The sequence below is a fragment of the Gracilinanus agilis genome, chromosome 5, assembly GCF_016433145.1.
Source record: "Gracilinanus agilis isolate LMUSP501 chromosome 5, AgileGrace, whole genome shotgun sequence".
Lineage (NCBI taxonomy): Eukaryota > Metazoa > Chordata > Mammalia > Didelphimorphia > Didelphidae > Gracilinanus > Gracilinanus agilis.
In genome coordinates this window covers 108802500-108823656 of record NC_058134.1, presented here as the reverse complement: position 1 = coordinate 108823656, position 21157 = coordinate 108802500, and the positions used below count along the sequence as shown (strand labels likewise).

The 21157-nt window shown below is 36.6% G+C and overlaps 1 protein-coding gene across 1 annotated transcript in view; it reads left to right on the top strand.

The window, feature by feature from the left end:
• TMEM178B (transmembrane protein 178B) overlaps nucleotides 1-21157 on the top strand; it is a 443620-nt gene that overhangs the window by 113746 nt on the left and 308717 nt on the right. The window contains exon 2 of the mRNA XM_044678001.1: nucleotides 7127-7240. Coding sequence (XP_044533936.1) covers nucleotides 7127-7240 — 114 coding nt within the window. The remainder of the gene's footprint in view (nucleotides 1-7126; nucleotides 7241-21157) is intronic.

Sequence of the window (21157 nt, the reverse complement as noted above, 5' to 3'; positions counted from 1 at the left end):
TAGGGTGCTTGTGGTCATTTCATTCTCTTTTCTGTGGTTCTGGTTGTACTTGTTACAGAATTATTTCCTTCATTTGGAGATTTCTTCTGATCTTCTTTTACTTCCATAGTAGTTCTTCATTGTATTGGGAACTATTCTTTACATGCTCACTTCCTTAGGCTCTCTATTTTGATATTCTCCCCAAAAGATTTCCTCAGAGGGCTTTATTTCCTTCCCTCTCTTCTAGTTGCCATTCTACCAGTTTATTTGTATATATCTATATATTTTGAGGTCTTCTTCACCAACTTTTGGGCCTTTGAGAGGCTTTCATGAACATAGTTATGGTGGTCTTTGGGGCTAAAACACTGTTGAAAATAATGGAGTTAGAAAAATCTAGACTTGGACATATCAAATACTTGATGGTATAGAGGGAAGAACTCTGGACCAACAATTAAGAAGATTGAAGGGACCTTAGAGGTCGACTTTTTTTTTAATTTTAATTTTTTTTCAATTACATGTAGAAACAATTTTTAACAATTTTTATTTGACATTTTGTGATTCGGTTTCTCTCCTTCCTTTCCCTTCCTTCTTGGTAAATAGTCTGACATAGATTATGCCAGTTCTATCATGCAATACATTATTTCTTATTCCTCATGCCATGAAAAAAAGATACATATTGCACATATAAAAAAAAACTTTTCTGATCCAACCATTCTGGATGGCAATTTGGAACTATGCTCAAAGGGCTGTAAAAAAATAGCCTGCCCTTTGATCTAGCCATACCATTGTTGGGTTTGTACCCAACAATAAAAAAAAACTTTTAAAGGAAATAAAGTGAAAATGGTATATTTTTATCTGTATTTAGCCCATAATAGTTATTATATGGTTGTGGATACATGAATCACTTGGAGTTAACTTTGAATCTTGTTTTGCTGATAATAGTTTAATTCTTCACAGTTGGCCGTTGTACAATACTTCTGTTACTATTTACATTGTTCTTCTATTTCTGCTCATTGTACTTTGTATTAGTTCATATAAATCTTAGTTTTTCATTGTAACCACATACCACAACTTATTTAGCCATTCCCCAACTGATGAACATCCACTCAATTTTCAATTCTTTGCCACTACAAAAAGAGCTGCTATAAATATTTTTGTACTATATAGGTCCTTTCCCTTTTCCTTTGATATCTCTTTGGGATAGAGACCAAGTAGCAGTATTACTGTGGTATATACATAGTTTTATGGCTCTTTGGGCATAGTTCCAGATTACTCTTCAGATGGTTCTATCAGTTCACAGTTCTACCAACAGTGTGTTAATGCCCCAATTTCCCCATATCCTCTCTAATATTTATCATTTTCCTTTTTGTTCATATTAGCCAATCTGATAGATGTGAGATGGTATCTCAGAATTGTTTTAATTTGCAATTCTATAATCAATAGTGATTTGGAGCACTTTTTTATATGACTATAAATATTTTTATTTCTTCATCTGAGAACAGCCTGTTCATATACTTTGATGATTTATCAATTGAGGAATGAATTGTATTCTTACAAATTTGAGTCAGTTCTATATACATTTGAGAAATGAGGCCTTTCTCAGAACCACTTGCTATAAAATCTCCTGCCCCCACCCCCTGCCAGTTTTTTGTTTCCCTTCTAGTCTTGGTTGCATTAGTTTTGTTTGTGCAAACCCTTTTAAATTTAATATAATCAAAATTATTCATTTCATTTCTCATTATATTTTCTATGTCTTGTTTGGCCATAAATTCTTCCTTTATCCATAAGTCTGACAAGTAAACTATTCTGGGTTCTACTAACTTGTTTATGATATCATCCTTTATTTCTAAACCAAGTATCCATTTTGGCTTTATCTCAATATATAGTGTGAGATATTCTACACTTAATTTCTGTCATATAGTTTTCCAGTTTTCCAAGCTATTTTTGTTAAATAGTAAGGTCTTTCCCCAAAAGCTTGGATCTTTGGACTTAGTTATCATTTTCTATTGTGTGTTGTGCACCTAACCTATTCCATTGATATATGCTCTATTTCTTAGCCAGTACCAGATTATTTTGATGATTACCAGTTTATAATGTAGTTTTAGATCTGGTACAGGTAGGCCACCTTCCTTCATATTTTTTTCATTAATTCCCTTGATGTTTGATCTTTTATTTTTTCAGATGAATTTTGCTATTATTTTTTCTAGCTTTATGAAATAATTTTGGGTAGTTTGATTGTTATGGCACTGAAGAGATAAATTAATTTAGGCAGAATTGTCATTTCTATTATATTGGCTTGGCCTATCTATGAGCAATTAATGTTTTTTTCCAGCTGTTTAAGTACAATTTTATTTGTGTGAAAAATGTTTTGTAATTGTATTCATATAGTTCTTGGGTTTCTTTTGGTAGGTAGACCCACAAGGTATTTTATATTGTTAATGTTTATTTTAAATTGAATTTATCTTTCTATTTATTCCTGTTGGACTTTATTGGTTGTAAATAGAAATACTAAAGATTTATGTGGGTTTATTTTATATCCTGCAACTTTGCTAAAGTTGTTAATTATTTCATTAGATTTTTGGTTGATTCTCTGGGGTTCTCTATGTATATATCATATTATCTGCAAAGAGTAATAATTTTATTTCCTTGTTGACTATTCTAAGTCTTTTATTCTTTTTCTCTTTGCTATAGCTAGCATTTCTAATACAATATTGAATAGTAGTGGTGATAATGGGCATTCTTGCTTCACTCTTGATCGTATTGGGAAGGCTTCTAGCTTATCCTCATTACAGATAATGCTTGCTTATGGTTTTAGATAGATGCTATATATCATTTTAAGGAAAGCTCCACTTATTCCCAATGTTTTCCACTGTTTTTTTTTTAAATAAGGAATAAGTATTGTTTTGTCAAAAGCTTTTTCTGTATCTATTGAAAGAATCCTGTTGTTTCTGTTGGCTTTGTTATTGCTATTGTTAAGTAACCTGATAGTTTTCCTAATATTGAGCCATCCCTGCATTTCTGGTATAATACCCACCTAGCCATGCTATATAATCTTCATTATATATCGCTAGTATTTTACTTGAATTTTTGACATCAATATTCATTAGGGAGATTGGTCTGTAGTTTTTTTTCTCTATTTTTGCTCTCCTGGTTTAGGTATCTGGCTTAGGTATCAATACCACATTTGTGGTATGGTAGTTACCTTTTCTCCTATTTTCCCAAACATTTTATGTAGTATTGGAGTTAATTATTATTTGAACATTTGGTAGAGTTCATTTGAGAATCCATCCAACCTTTGTTTTTTTTTTCTTAGAGAATTAATTGATGGCTTGTTTAAATCCTTTTTCTGAGGTGGGATTGTTGAAGTATTCTATTTCTTCTTCTGTTAATCTGGGCAATTTATCTTAGAGATCAATTCATAAAATACTACTTCAACCACCACCATATCCCCTAGACACAGATGGAAACAACTTAGGTGCCCGAACTCAAGAGCCTTGAAAAAAGTGTCCCCCAAATCAACAGACTTACTTCTGGTCCAGCCATCACCCAGGGAAGCAACTCCTGTGGTGATAGGGCCAGCCATACACACCAGTTGCCAATCAACTGCCTTTCACAGGGCAGGCAAGATAACTCAACTGAAGCAGCAGGGTATCCTTTTGGGGAGATGGGAGGCAGTATGCTTTAAGTGGGTTACTACCTTGACTACCATCTTCCCTCAGACTCTGATGAAAGTAGCAATGTTTCTAGATCAGGGTCTTCAGGCATCATTCTGAGAAGCTATCCTTCCTCCTACCATGATTCCCTGTTCTTCTTCCATTTCAGACTTTGGCAGTAGGAGAGATGGTTGTAGCAGAGGGTTTGAGTGCTAAAGGAAGGGACGGTAGGAGTGGAGGTCATTTGAAGAAACTGGTAGGAGAAAAACACAAAAAAGAAGAGATGTAAGCTCCTTGAGAGTAAGAACTATCATAATTTTCTCTTATATTCCTTCCTTACTTGGCTCAATGCTTTATACATAGTAAGCACTTAAATAAATGATTAATTCATAAAAGATAAATGGCTAGTCTAAGGTTGCAAGAAGTACTCAGGGGCAGAACTAGGATTTGAACCAAGATTTGAATTCTGGTTCCAATCTAGTATTTCTTCTTCTGTTCTACACTACCTGCTGGGTTCTATTTCTGACTTTACTACTATCTAGGTTTTTAGGATTAGGAATTATTCCTAATTAGTTCCTAACTAGCCATAGACAAAGCATTAAACCATTCTGACCCTTAATTTTCTGATCCAAAATCTGTAGGATTAGGTTATATGATCTCTAAAATTCTATTCAGTGACACTATTTTAGAACATCTCCATCAGAGTATGACTGTGCCCAGCATGCAGGGCTTGGTTTAACAGTCTGATGGAACTGAAAAGTCATTATATTGAAACATTTGACCAACTAAGTCATTACTTCCAGAGTTAACGTTTGTCCTTCACAATGTTTTTGTATATGTTATAGGAGAAATATCTCTTCTCTGAGTTTATATGATAGGTAACATCTACCACAATGCAGAAATTATACAGGTAAGAAAAACATAGGTTTTATTATTATGGTTGAGCATAGGTTCAGATCTCAGACAAAAAAAAATGAATCTGAATGCATATTAGTATTCTAACAAGGCTTCCTTTAGCCAAAATAACATCAGAGTGACAGGAATAATTCCTTTATATATTATAGTCTTTTTACATTCCTCTTAGGCTATACAAATGAAAGAAAAATCAGATTCATAATCCCATACTTCCCTCAATATCATAAAAACTGAACAAACTATCACATTTAAAATATATGTAAACAAATCTAGTTAACAGATTATAGGTAAACTAAGTCAGGTTAGAGACTTCACAAAGAGATAGATTAAGAATGAAGATGTACATGTCTCCAAGGAGTCAGGAACAGTTGAGACCTCTTATCTAAAGAATGTTTAAGGTTTTAAATCCATTTTCATATTCCATAGGATAGGAGAGATTAATATTAAAGGAAGAAAGGCTCTTAGTTACCTAAAAGTTGCAGAAAGAATGTCACTGAACCCCAAATAATAAAAAGTAACAAAAATAAAAGAGTAAAAATTTCCATGACAAAAGCAAGAAGTAGTTCTGATTTTTTTTTATTTCACTGGTCACTTCTATCTTGTTTCTTGTGAGCAAGTTTGCTATGAAGATGCCATGTTTGTTTTGTTTTGTTCCTCTGAAGGACTGTAGCACACCAAAAGGGATTTCTGTCTAGTCGCCTGATTTCCAATTAAGATGACTTATTCAAACATTTTGTATATAACTAGACCAGTCAGATTTCATACCAACTTTCATCTTATAAATCACACAGGAAACATTTCAAGAACTTTGTCATTCGGGAACATGTGTGACTATGATCAAGTCATCTGATGTATGTGAGATTCATGTTCTTCATTTGTAAAATTAAATTAGTAATACTGATCCTATCTACCTTACAGGGTTATTATAAGGAAAAAACTCTTTGTAAACTGTAAGTTCTATGTAAATGTGAACTTTGCAATTATTTTTATTATTTCTAAATAGCATCAGTTACCAAGTGGGTAACATTTGGTCCATGACTGGCTATTGGACATTTTTTCCATACATCATTTACAATGAAGTACCCATTCTATCACTAAATGAAAATTACTAGTTTCCAACTTCCACTCCAATTGCAAGTAAAGCAGGAGATATCATGATTCGGTTAGGTGCCCTGAGTGATATATTGAAAATAAGGGAGGTGCAAAATAGATTACAATCAGAATCCATTCAGGTACAAAACTGAATACTGAAACCTTTAACTTTTAACCACATTTCCTTTCTTCCTCCAAGATGTCTGGACATTTATTAAGACCCCACAGATAAACTTACTTTTTTTTGTTTCTTTTTAAAAAATTAATTAATTTTTTCCATATTGTTCATTTTTTAAAGAAAGTAATCTTATAACACCAAAACCCCCAAAACATAAACCCAAATAAACAATACAAAAATCATGAGTTTTCATCTGCATTCTGACTCAACAGTTCTTTCTCTGGAGGTAGATAGCACTCTTTGCCCTTAGTCTCTCAGAATCGTCCTGGATCTTTGTATTGCTGAGATAGCTAAGTCTGTCACAGTTATTTTTATTATTAATATTGCTGTTATTGTATATAATGTTTTCCTGGTTTTGCTTATTTCACTCTGAATCAGTCCATGAAGGTATTTCTAGCTCTCTCCCCACAGGTATACTCTCAGTAGAAATACTTGAAAGACTTTGAAGGAATATAGGAGGATTTATCAATCTTTACTTCCCACTAGAACTCAGATGTGTTTCTGAAGGAAAAGATGGATTCATGTACTGAACCTCTTCTTACTGTCCTTTTTAAGGAAAGCTTGTAAATGTGGGAATTAGTAAATTAGAGAAAAGTCCAAATTCTGGAATATTTTAGAAGTTTTGTTACTTTGGGAAAATAAGCAACTACTGATGGATGGAGTGTTAGTAGAGGTTTATGGGCCTCCTTTAATAAATGTTAGAATGATTTCTAATTGGCACATCATTTTTTATGTAAATAAGTACTTTCCAACTACTTGAAAACAATTAATTTTCTTAAATAAATTAAACAGTATTTCCCCCTCCTCATCATTTATACTGTTTACTCATAAATGCTTAAAAAAAACCAACCCTTACCTTCTGTCTTGGAATCAATACTAAGTATTGGTTCTATGGCAGAAGAGTGGTAAAGGTTAGGCAATGGGGGTTAAATGCCTCACCTAGGGTCACAAAGCTAGGAAGTATCTAAGGCCAGATTTGAGCCCAGAACTTTCCATCTCTAGACCTGGCAGTCAATCCACTGAGCCACCTAAGTGCCTCCACTTTAAAAAAAAATGATGCAAAGCCAAACTCCCTCCTAATGGTGAATGACTGGCATCTGGGGTTAATGAAGTTGGTTTCTGGTTATACTCTGAAGTTTTCTATTTCTTCTCCTGCTTACTCCTATTGAGTCAAAGCTACTGTGTTCTGTAGCTTGGTAAATCTTCTTAGTTAAGTTTGGAAATGAGTGGTAATAAAGCTGATGATCATAGACTCTTCCACTGCGGCTGCTGGGTTATTAACATTTAGGTTCTTGTGTCTATCTGCCAGGAGAGATCGAGCGATGCATCTATATCAAGTACCACTATTCCTCAGCAACCATCCCCAGGAACCTCACCTACAACATCACCAAGACCATCCGCCAGGATGAGTGGCACGCCCTGCGTGAGTATTATCTCCTTCTCCTTATTAGCATAGTGATAGTGTGGTGACTTCCACTAAGAGCTCTGCAAGAGCTCAGAGGTCCAGATGCTCTCCAACAGCTAAGTCTGAATGGATGGATGGCTTCCTTTGGGGGATTCCTCAAAACAAATTAAGGACCAGAATTTATGAAGGCTTAGAAGGACCAAGCCAATTTTTATCTGTTGATGACTTGTCCTTCTAAGTGCCGAGGTTTTTCCATTGCATTTTCTAGTTGGGTCAGGATGCCTTGAAGATCTGAGGGAGTTGCTTTTCAAAGGAAATGTGAATATGGTAGACAATGTATCCTGTTAATCAACCTTTTCTACCTGGATGAATCCTACCTCAGTCATTCTGCTACACCATTTCTCAGTTACTTGGGAAGTTATTGTGGCAACACTCTGGTTTTCAAGTTGATAAATATGAAGACTAAGATTGATTGGATGGTTCTCCTGAGGTGCCTGTATCTTAATAGGATCACCACAGTTGAGGATCTAGTCCTTAGTTTGTATATCCAGAAACTGGGTGTCTTTTTAAAAAACCTCATCTTCTGTATTAGAATCAAAACTACATATTGGTTCCAAGGTAGAAGAGCAGTAAGGGCTCGGCAATGGGGGATAAGTGACTTGCCCAGGGTCACATATCTAGGAAGTATCTGTGGTCAAATTTGAACTCAGGACCTCCTATCTCTAGACCTGGCTTTTAATCCATTGAGCCACCTAACTGCTCCTAAGGTGCCTGTATTGATAGGATTAACACAGTTGAGGGTACAGTCCTCAGTTTGCAGATCCAGAAACTAGTTCAACAGTTCCTTTGGAGGGAGGTAATTAGGCTCCGGAGTATTGGCTCTTAATGATGACACTCAGACAAGAGTGGTTAGTGAGGCAAAAACTTATTGCCACCCTGGAAATAAATATGTGTTCCTTAAATGTCATTCATGTTAACTAGCCAAGTCACTCCATTCTTGGCACCTGAAAAGATTAACCAATAATCAGGCTCCCTGGTGGTATGGATTTAGAGCAAAATGAGAATTTGATACCCTTAAGAGATATTTTAATCAACCTGTGGTAGTGGCAAGGTGAGACCTTTGTTCTCCTCTATCCTGGAATTCCTCACATATTAAACTGATTTTTTTTAACCCTTACCTTCCATCTTGGAGTCAATACTGTGTATTGGCTCCAAGGCAGAAGAGTGGCAAGGGTAGGCAGTGGGGGGGTCAAGTGACTTGTCCAGGGTCACACAGCTGGGAAGTGTCTGAGGCCAAATTTGAACCTAGGACCTCTTGTCTCTAGGCTTGGCTCTCAATCCACTGAGCTACCCAGCTGCCCCACTATTAAACAGAATTTAACACTGATGGTGACAGTGTTTTCTCCCAATCAACTTCTGGAAGAGCATACTGACAAATTCTTTTCTCTATATTTCCATTTTCTCTTCATTGTAAGTCCACATCCATTTTATTTGTATCATCATTGGATAACCATTCCAACATATTTTTAAGAAAACACTGAAATTTCAGTGTTTACAATTCATTTTCCATTTCATATAACCAGAGGGCTCCTTAATGTTTAATTAGCTTTAAGAAAGATAATTCTTTCCTGGACTGATTACCATGGCAGTCAATTAGTCAATAAACATTTAACTGATTATCATGTGCTAAGCCCTAGAGATACAAACTGAAGCAAAAAGATAAACAGTCGCAACCCTCAAGGAGCTTAAATTCTAATGGGAGAAGATTACACAGAAAAGGAAATTGAAAAGGTAGAGAAAGGGGCATCCACATAGGAGGAAGGTCCAAAGTGGAGAGTGGAAACAAATGAGACATGGCTGATCTGGATGCCCCCATTAAACAGAGGGTCTAGGAGGAGCCATTCAATCAGAAAGAGAGGTCAGAGAGAGACAGAGGGAATGTCCAAAATGTAAATTTCAGGACTGAAAGAAAACTTCAGGATAAAGAGCTTGGGCATAGTAAAGAGGAAGTTCAGAGAGTAGTTGGAGGAGAATATTTTTCTAACCATCTCTTATTAGACTTTGCCCCTCATTCCTTCTCCCCAATTAAGCTTTTTCTCACTTTTTGGCTCTTATCTTTCTATCCATGAACCCTACTTAATCTCTTCCTACACCATTGCATATAACTGCCGTTGTGAGGAGTAGGGAGGATAACCCAAAAGATACTATATTGGGCATCATGAGTCAAGGTTAAATTAATTACCCATTATCTCAGAAAATTCTGCAACATCTTTTTTATGGTGGTTGCTGAATATCTAGTGATACAATATTTTATGGATTACTTACTCTAAGTCTTGTGGGACATATCCAAGGGGCAGTTGTCTAGAGATTTTTATTTTATTTTATTTAACAATTTTTACTATTAATAGAGAGACTTTCTAGATATAACAGGGATGTGATAGGGTTTTAGTGACTACAATCATCCCAGAATTATCTTTCTTTTCTTTTTAGATTCTACTGAATTCTTGGCTCAACTGTACCCCCTCCTTCATATCAGATTAAAAATAAAGCAGTTGATTTAGGGAAAACATGATGATATTAAGTAGCAGCAGACACAGGTGATGTGAACTTCAGCAGACACAACCCCTTTCTTGGATCTTGGCTTTCCTCAAGTCTCCATCTTGCTTCTGTGTTATAGGATGATGATAATGATTATGATGATGACAGCTAACATTTATATAATGCTTACTATGTGCCAGGCATTGTGCTAAGTGCTTTACAATTATCTCCTTTAATCTTCACAATAAACCTGGGAGGTAGGTCCTATTATTAACCTCATTTTACAGATGAGGAAACAGACCAACAGAAGTTATGTGACTTGCCCAAAGTCACACAGCGAGTAGTGTGTGAGACCATATTTTAATTCAGGTCTTCCTGACACCAGGGCTAGGGCTCTGTCCACTACACCACAGTCACTTCTCCCTTACAGCCAAACTAGTGTCTCAACATGGTGAGACTAGGGTCAGTCACTTATGACTCAGTCGCTCAGGGAGCCAGGGGCAGGCTTTGGTTGTTTATGCCTCAGATGGTCCCAGAATCTTCAACTGGCCATACCCTGACTCCTTGACATGTCCTGGATGCTCTGGTTCAGAAGGAGCAGGATTTAGTTCATCTTGGCTGCCTTAAGGATATGGGATTGATTGCTTTAGCCCCTGGTTCTGGGGAGGGGACCACAATTTGGTCATCCATGGCCACAGACAGGTTAGTCCCTACATCTTCCCCTTTATTAATTAGTTCCAATATACTTATCTATAATGTGCTTTGTGTGTATTGGCTTGCATGTTGTCTCCTTCATTAGATTATAAGCTCTTTGAAGGCAGAGATTGTCTTTTTCTTTGTTTTGTATCCTCAGATCTTAGAATAATGCCTGCAATATAGTAAATGTTTAATGATTGATTCTTAGTGATATTTAAAAAAAATCTCATTCTTGGACAGCTCAGTGACTCAGTGGAAGAGAACTAAGGCTGGAGATGGGAAGTCCTGAGGTCAAATTTAGCCTTCGATACTGCCTTGCTGTGTGACCCTGGGCAAGTCACTTGACTCTAGTTGTCTAGCTCTTACCAGGATTCTGCCTGAGTAACAGTATCTTGGAATCAATTCTAAGACAGAAGAGAAGGGTTTAAAGATAAGAATTTTTTTTAAAAAGTTTCATTTTTACATGCTGTGTGTTTAAAGTCCAAGTTTCTTGGACACTAACCACCTCAGGAAGAAAAGGAGAACAAGGGAGCAAAACAGCTCTATTTGCTCACAGAATAGGAAGGGGGTAGAATAAGTTCCTTTTTTGATGCTAATTTTCAAGGGAAAGAAATGCATCTTTAAAATGGTGACAGTTATGCCAGGAGATACTCAAGATGGGCACTTTGGCTTCCTCTTAAGACCCGATAGAAGTGTTGAGGCTTGCTAAGGAGACTTTTAAATCTGTAAATTACCCTCAGAAAGGCTTGTAAGCATAGATGCAGAATTCCATTTGGGGAAGGAATTACCTATAGAAATTCAATGAAGTTAAACTATCCTCTATTAAGTACAATATGATGGGGTTGGTGGAAGGATTTAAGACCTGGAAAAGAATGATCTTGGTACCTGCTAGCTCTCTGACTAACTAGTTTTAGTGCTAGCTCTGAGTATAGTTATACCATGTTTTCCAAACCAAAAATCAGAACTGGGAAAAAAAAATTTAAAAAAACTTTTTTTTGATTTGTGAATTGATTTATATGAAAAGTCTCATAAAACATAAAAATTAAATCCCAGTTAGTTGTACATTGAAAGAATCACCTTTCCTGAAAAAAAAATTGTAGGCTCTCTGTCTAGAAATGACTCAGCTGATCCATCATTTTTACTGCTCTGCTGCCTGTGCTACCAACAATGACAAATGGAGCACATGTATAATATGACATATATAAGTTATAAATGTGCATATTAGGAGCTAGTATGTATGTGCTTTCATGTGTAATCACTGTTTCTCCAGTGTGATTACCCATCATTTGTCACTCTCAATCTCTGATGACATGTAGATTGTGTTGTTGTTGTTGTACTTACTGACATGACTCATTCAGTGACTTTTTACTGAAGTATCTGTATTTCTGGGCTATATGGATAGTTCATAGGGTCAGTAGAACAGCATTTTAAACTATAACTGCTTCTAAAAATCCAGGATAAAAGATCACCATAATTCTGAGTATCCCACAAAGGTTTTCAAAGTGTGGAATGAGGTAGGAGGATGGGAATGTGAGGCTAGAGAAGTCATTTCCTTTACTACTCATGGCTTAGAGAAATGTAGTATGGAGAAATGGCTGAAGGTCTGGGAATACTTCCCAGTTAGAGGGAAAAAGAATGCTTTCTGTACTTAGTGAACTCATAGACATAATTCAAAGCAAACCAAGGAGAACTGTTTTAACTGTTCAGACTGTAGATACTGCAGATAATCATTCAATTAGATTACCACCTTATAGAACCAGTGGAAAGGATTCAGGTGACATCAAGAAGGAGGAGGTGGCAGAGATATTGGAATGGAGAGTGAACATTATTTCTAATAGAGTTCTCAAGCCTGGATGATACAATTAGATTCTATGTTGGTTTAGAAAATTAAATGCCCGGTGTGTAGCCAGTGTTTAGAATTGATGCCTAGAATCTGCTGGGAACTGTACCACACATTTTGTCTGTTGCTTTATGAAAAATTTTTGTTCTTGAATGAAGATGGATTTAATGTTTTACCTTTTGAACTGAGGAATTCACCGGCCCCTTTTCAAAGGTTGGTTAATGGATTATTAGATGAGCTGGGGTTGGAGGTATTTGCTTTTGTCAATTTAGATGATATTTTAGCCAGGGTATGGGTGTATATCTGAATGATTTCAAGTTAATTCTAAGCATAGCTCTTACAGAAATATTTAGTAAATGCCAATTTGGAATTTCAGAGGTTAAATACTGAGTAAATGGGTACATATGCCCTTCAATGTTAAAGTAGTCATTGAATGCATCAGAAAGTTATCACTAAGAAACAAGAATTGGGGGCATGTTTATCAATTGGAGAATGGTTGAACATGCTAAGGCATATGAATGTGATATAATACTATTGTATTGGAAGAAATGATGAAGGATAAGATTTCAGAGAAACATGAGAAAATTTGTATGAACTGATACAGAGTGAAAAGAGTAGGACCAAAACCCCCCCCAACAATTTATACTATAATGATAAACAACTTTGAAAGACTTAAGAATTTTGAGCAATGACAATGATGAACCATGTTTTGCAAAGAATTCATGATAAAATATATTGCCTACTTTTTTATATCATGGCATTGGACTCATGATGCAAATTACAGCACTTTTTTTTGGAAATGGTCAATATGGAAATTTGTTTTTCTTGACTATAAATATTTGTAACCAGGTTTTGTTTTTCTTTGTTTCTCAATGATGAAGAAAGTTGGTGAGAAAGAGAGAGAGAGAGAGAGAGAGAGAGAGAGAAGACAGATTTTTATTGATTGAAGAAAATTTAATTAAAACAAAACAAAATAACGATTAGCAAAACAGTATAAGCTTCATTTGAGAATTATAATTGTGGCACTGCTTGATTTAATGTAGAAGATATCTGGACAATGGGGTACCAAAAAGCTTTGGAAAAATTGAAATAGCATCTTATTTCTTTGCTAGTTTTGAGGGCTCTGACCTACCTGGGGATTAGATATAGATATTAAAGGAGAGAGAATTAGAGGGAGAAAGCTAAGCATTATAAATGTAAATGGATGATTATCTTGGGAAGGAAATCTATTTTCTATTCAGGAGTATGTGGCAAATATCTGGGCTAGGAATTTACTTTGTATATGGATCAGCAAGTTCCATGGATAAAGGACTCCAGAAGCAAGTTGCAGAAATGGTTGTAGAAGCCTCAGAACCTCCAAATGGCTGTTTGGCATGTCCGAATTAGTGAGAGAATCTTCTCTAGTATATACTCTTTTTTTTGTAAAGATATTTTATTTTCCCAGTTGCATGTAGTAACAATTTTCCACATAAACTTTCTGAAGTTATATAATCCAAATTGTGTCCCTACTTCCCTTCTTTCCCCTTTCCTAGGGATGGTAAGCAATTTGATCTGAGTTATACATATATTATCATGCAAAACAAATTTCCATATTGTTTATTTTTGTAAGAGAATAATCATATAAAACCAAAAGCCCAAAATAAAAACTCAAATAAACTAACCTGAAAAATCATATGCTTTGATCTACATTCCAACAGTTCTTTCTTTGGCAGTGTTTAGCATTCTAAGTCATAAGTCCTTTAGAATTTTCCTGGATCATTGTATTGTTGAGAGTAGCTAAGACTATCATGGCTGATCATTCCACAATATTGCTGTTACTGTGTATAATGTTCTGGTTCTGTTTATTTCATTCTGCATCAGTTCATGTAGGTCTGTGCAGCTCTCCAGTTCAGAAATCATTCTGTTCATCATCTAATATATATTCTTTTTTTTTAATTGTCTCATTTTTTTTTACATTTATTAATATTCATTTTAACATGGTTACATGATTCATGCTCCTCCTTTCCCCTTCAACCCCCCCCCCGTGCCTCCCCTACCCATGCGCATTTCCACTAGTTTTGTCATGTGTCCTTGATCAAGACCAATTTCCAAATTGTTGGTAGTTGCATTGGTGTGGTAGTTTCGAGTCCACATCCCCAATCATGTCCACCCCAACCCATGCGTTCAAGTAGTTGTTTTTCTTATATGTTTCCTCTCCTGCAGTCCTTCCTCTGAATGTGGGTAGCATCTTTACCATAAATCCCTCAGAATTGTCCTGGGTCATTGTATTGCTGCTGGTACAGAGGTCCATTACATTCGATTTTACCACAGAATGTCAGTCTCTGTGTATAGAGTTCTTCTGGCTCTGCTCCTTTCGCTCTGCATCAGTTCCCGGAGGTCTCTCCAGTTCGCCTGGAACTTCTCCAGTTTATTATTCCTTTTAGCACAATAGTATTCCATCACCCGCATATACCACAGTTTGTTCAGCCATTCCCCAATTGAAGGACATACCCTCCTAATATATATTCTTGACAGAGCATACATTAGGGGGTGGTGACCTGGCATATGTACTTTTTCAAAAGAAAAGTAGGAAAGCATTAACTCCTGATCTATATCTTAGATCAACAGTGAGTGTATGTTATACTATGAACTTCTGCTAAGATAAAGAGGCAGCTGGATGGAAAGAGGTGGTATAGTGGGTAGAGTCCTGGACCTGGAGTCAGGAGACTCATCATCTTGAGTTCAAATCTGAGCTCAGACTCTAGTTTGGTGACCCTGGGCAAGTCATTTGATTCTATTTGCCTCAGTTTCTCCAAATATAATATGAGCTGGAGAGGGACATGCCAGCTTATATAATAATCCACTAACCAACATTTGAAAAGAGGCAGATGATTTTGTCAATTCAAAAGGTAAAATATGAAACCCATATTCATTCAAGAACAAAATCTTTTCATAAATCAACAGATGAAATGTGTGATTCAGTTCCCAGTAGATCTTTGGCATCAGTTCTAAACACATGCTACACATCAGGCTTTGGGTATAAAATTTAATGCCAAAGCATCTTTTGTCAAGAAAACCCCAAGTGGGGTCATGAAGAGTTGGACAAACCGAAAACTGAAAAAAAGAAAAAAAAGTTAAACAAACTGAAAACAATTATAAAATAAGGATACCTTGGGACATTAAGGATTGGACCTGGAGTCAATAGGACCTAAATTCAAATCTTTCCACACATATTTATAAGTTGTGTAATTCTGAGCAAGTTATTTCACTGTCTGCTTCAGATTCCTCCTTTATAAAATGGGAATAAGAATAGCAACTCCTCAGTATTGTTGTGAGACAGAAATAAGATAATATTTGTAAAGTGTTTTGCAAATCTTAAGGTACTACTTAAAACTGATGATAATAACCACTTCACTGTATGAGAAAGGGATGAAAGAAATAGGCACAGAGAAGTTGCTATATAAAAATATTTTGATTTTTAAATAAAATTATTGTTTTAAACTTTGTTTTAAAACTAATAAAAAGTGAGACAGTTCCTGCCCTCATAGAGCTTACACTCTACTAGTAGATACAACATATATTAGAGAGTAGGGACCAAGGGAGGCAGCTCCCATCTAGGCAGCCACAGGGATTGGTAGGAAAGCCATATGGCAGTGGATTATAACACCCTGTTCAGTAGCCATGGTAATATCGATTTAATTACTGCCCACAGAGCAAATAGTGGAAAGGCACTGTTGGGGATGAGAGATGTAGAAGGGGGAGGGAATACATGTTTGATAGCAGAAAAGATGGCAAAATGCCTGTGCTGGCAGCCTTAACATTTTGTTTTTGTCACTCACCTTCCAATCCAAGTTAGTTCTACCCCAGTAGGGATTTATTTCCCTCTTCTTCTCCTTAGGAAGTCTGTAGCTGGTGAGTCATCATTCCTGGTATGGAAAGGGGGATGTGGCAGGGCAAAATGGCAAAATACCCTTGTTGGTTAGATTCTGAATGTATCCTAGTGGGTACTAGATGAGATTTAACTCCTTAATTAATTAATTAGAATTCCTGATTGGAATCTGTACATCCCTAATCCATTTTGAAGGCTCTAACCTAAAAATCTAAAGAGCTCTGTGTGAACTAGGATGCCAAGGCTGTCCTTTCTCCCCAAATTCTCTTTGATTGGAATGCAAATGAATTTAGGGGCAAGTAAAACAGCAGAGAAGCAGACAGAGCCATAGACCTTCATGCTTGCTTTACATTCTTTTCTTTCTTATGTTTAACTACTAGCAACAAAATTACTGGATTTCTGTGCCACATTCCATCTAGTCAGACTTCAATGACCTCTCTTCCCTCTACTCTCCTTATGTGATCTGATGTGATTATTCATGACTTTAGGAAATGGTCTGGCCTTTCAAGGCATTTCTTTAAAATAAATGTTAATGTTGTTAATGTTGATGTCTTTTGTTTTTATGTTTATTATTTCCCTCTTTCTATCTCTTCACCTCCTCTCCCATAATCTTTCCCTGTAATAAAGTATGAAAAAGGGTGAGTGGATGGGTGGGGTTTGCAGTACAGCAAAACTGACCAATGTGTTGAAAAAAGTCTGCCATTATATGCAGTGTTTCACATCTCATTGCAAAAATCCAAAAGCAAGTATCTTCTCATAGCTTCTCTTTGGGACCAAACTTGGCCAGTATAATTTTTCAGGATTCAGTTTTAATTGTTTTATTCCTCTTAGTTGCAATTCCTGGGTATGTTGTTTCCCAGGTTTTGCTTAATTCACTTTGTATGAAATCATACAAGTCTTTCTATGCCTTTCTGTGTTTCTCATAATCATTGCTTCTTCCAGAACAGCATATTCCATCATATTCTCATACCACAAATTGTTTAGCCATTCCCCAACTAATGGACATCTTGCTACTATAAAAAGTAGTTTGAGGTGGCAGCTGGGTAGCTCAGTGGAGTGAGAGTCAGGCCTAGAGACAGGAGGTCCTAGGTTCAAACCCGGCCTCAGCCACTTCCCAGCTGTGTGATCCTGGGCAAGTCACTTGACCCCCATTGCCCACCCTTACCAATCTTCCACCTATGAGACAATACACCAAAGTACAAGGGTTAAAAAAAAAAAGAAAAAGAAAAGTAGTTTGAATCCTACTGTTCCTATCTCCTCTCACATTGGAATATTTCCTCCTGTACTATAGTTGGAGACTGTAGCCTCATTTAGGTATTCCCCTTTGGTCTTCCTCTAGCCAAGTTTGGACAACCTATGGTCTGGATGCTATCCCTGAGGGCTCCTGAGGCTTGGCTGTCCAGCTACTGTCAGACATTCAATAAATGTTGCATGCATGATTGAATGAATGTAATAAGACCTAAGTAGTAATGTAAAGGCTTTTCCCCAGTCTAGCAAATACCTAAATGGCTCTGACAAAGCAGCTTGGTGCAATGGGGAAAAAAATCACTGGATTTGGAACCGGAGCAACTAGGTTTGAATCTGGGCTTTATTGCTTAGGACCTTTACAATCTACTGTGACCTTGACTAAGTTACTTAATTTTTCTAGGTACCAAATCCTGTGCTAGTGAATGAAGACAGAAAGACAGAAATGAAATAGGGCCTGCCCTTCAGAAGCTGAAATTCCTTGGGAATGCTTACTAATCTATTATATTAGCAACAATCCTTCAGGGAATTCATTAAATTCTGAAGATATCATCCAGCAATGCCTTGGCTAACTGGTTCATGGAATTATAGAATATCTGACTAACCTTAAAAACCATTTAGTTGATTCCTGTCATTAGACATTTGTACCTTTATTTTATAGATGAGGAAACATGGATCCAGGGAAATGAAATGATTTGTCAACGGTCATATAAGTAAATAGTGGTAGGTCTGGAATTAGAAGTAGTAGTATAGTAGGGGAAAATCCTTTGCATTTAGGGGTCAGAAGACATCCTTCTGTCATGTTCTAGTTTTATGAACTTAGGCAAATTATTTAAATGCTCTGAGCCTTAATTTCTTCATTGATAAAATGGAGATAATGATAGCTGTCCTGCACCTGTTACTGGATTGTTGGGAGGCTCATTAAATTAGAAAGTGGATGTGAAGGTGCTTTGCAAACTCTGTAGCATGATACATGTAAGTATAATAAATGTAATCAATGTAAATAAATGTAAGTTGTTGACCATGGGAGATCTTGATTCAAATCCCTAGCTCTGCAACTTAGTAGTTATCTGACTTGGATGAAGTCATTAGGCCTTTCTCACATGTAGAGTGGAAAATAAAAATATTGGTGCCATCTACCTCATAGAGATGTTGTGAAGATGAAATAATTCACGAGAGATTTGTAACCAGAAAACACTATATGAGTTTAAAACATTAGTGGAGAGAGAACCTTCCCCTGAGTTAGGACAGGATGGGGGGCAAATCCTTCCTCTGACATACTAGCCAATTGACCTTGGCCAAGTCATTGAACCCTTTGGTGCTCTAGTTAACTCTCTAAGACTTTAAATTGCATCATTGTGGAGCCAGATCTAGGGATGTGAGTTCCTGGGTTCCAATCTGGCCTTGGATACTCCCAACTTCTGTGAAGCTTGGCAAGCCACTTAACCCCAATAGCTTAGCCCTGGCCACTTGTACTCTTCTGTCTTGGAATCAGTACTTAGTATTGATTCTAAGATGGAAGGTAAGAGTTAAAAAAAATTGCAGAAGTGTTAACCTGAATTTATAGAGGTGGTTTCCTCTCCTGGGAGTTCCCCATAACTTTGAGATGTCAAATTCAGTCTTTATTTTTGTCCTTATTGGTAGAAATAGTTCTGACAATAGCCAGCTATGCTAAGAAAAGAGTTGTTCCCTCACAAGTGATCCAGACATGAAAGCATTCTGCTCTTTAGGATTTAAGTGAATGTCCAGCCCCGCAGGGCTACTAGTGGGTAAGCAGGGCACACGGGAGCTGTCCAGCTGTGATTTGGCTCTTCATCTTATGTGTCCCTTCCCTTTCCTCATGCCTTTGTACCCACTGTGAATAGTCTCTCGCACATTTTCATTTGCCTGTTGAAATTCTTCATTTCCTTCAAGGTTCGGCACTCAAGAAATCTGTAAACCTGATCTGTACCATCCCTAACTATAAATGACCCTTCCCTCCCCAATCTCTCATGCCTCTTTCCTCTACAACATATCATTTTGAAATTTTTGTGATTGTTTATTTGTTAATTCCCCTCCTTAAAAGGCTTCAAGCAGGTCTTGTTTCACCTGGTATTCCAGAATAACAGCACCTACCATTGTCCCCTTGACATCAATATTTATTGAATTGAATGAGACATTGTCCAGAAGCTGCTGAGATTCCCTGGGGAAGGGGAACCCAGGGAAATGAAGTGAATGGTCTTGTTTTTGAATTTTGATTTTCTCATTCTGTTTGACATTTCCAAGATGGAGGTTTCTGTTCACAGTTGATTGCCTGTGGCAGTGAGAGTCAGGGAACTGGGACTTCACTTTTCTTCAGTCAGATCCTCTCTACTATCTCTTTTCTAAGTGGAGAAGGGGGCTGGAAGTCAGGAAGACTAGAGATTTTAAAGCCTCCTTCTGTCAGAGGCTGAGAGTTCAACTAATTACACTGAATGGACATATGGCTCCTATCCAGCTGGTAGGGGAGGGGAAGAGAAAGAAAGAGAAAATTTTCTCTCTCATTATTGTAGACTGCTCTTTATTCCACTTCTTCTCCTACCTCCCATCTCCCACATCCTCTCCCTCCTTTCCCTATGACCAGCACACTTTTTACTTTAAAATAATCTGAGCCCAAAACACTGAATGAGAGGTGTTTTTTTCTGTTGTGTGTGTGTGTGTGTGTATATATATATATATATATATATATATATATATATATATATATGATAGATAAAACCTAGGAAATCCTTTGCCAATGGCATGGAGTAGAGTGGGTCTAGCTATATGCCATTGGGGATAGGGAAACTAGCATCAAAGATTTGGAGTAAAGGAGGGTGGTTATAGAAGAGATAGGTATTCTTTCACTGTTTGTCTGCCCTATGTCTGGATTACCCATGCCTGAGAAAAGTCTATCCATCCTTTAAAGGTCAACTTGGTCATGGCCTTTCCATGAAACCTTTCTTGATCCTCACAAAAGGAATAACTTTCTATCTTTTAGATTGTCAAATAACTCTTTCTCCCCAAGTTTCTGTAACACTTAAGATACATATATTTTGAGTTAGTTATTTGTGTAGATATCACATCTTCCTACTAGAGCAAAGGTTCTTCATAGATTCTGTTGGCCTTTTGGTGAAGTCTATGATCTTCTCAGAATCACATTTTAAAAAAAGTTGAAGGAAATTCTATAGTTCATTTAGAAGTTAGCAAAGATATTATCCTCTCCATCCAAGATAATGGAAGCACTGAAACTTATCCACACATCCCTGGGTGTTGCTGACCCCCAGGTTAAGAATCATGTACTAGATTTTAAACTTGGAGATTCAATCAATCAATCAACTATCCATCCAAGAAATATTTATTAATTGCATACTGTATGCTATGAAATTGGAGGTAAAGAGACAAGAGTGAAGCAGTCCAGCTCCCTGGAAGCTTATCTGCTATTGTTTGTATCTTATCTAAGCTTTCTATGTCCCCAAGTAGGACATTGTAGACACAATAGATGCTAAATAATTTTTTTGCTTGTTTGAATGGGAGAAAAGGTCAGGATGAACATTGAAATTCTTTTGGAAAGTAGAATTGAGAGAGAGAATCAGAAACAGACACACATATTCATTGGAACTAGGACCAAATGAGAAGCCAATGACATTTATTTGTATGGACACTTTGTCAGTACATTAGGAAGTAAAGATTCAGTTCTTTCTTAATGGATAGAATAGGTCTAACAATGGGTTAACAGGAGAGAAGGAAA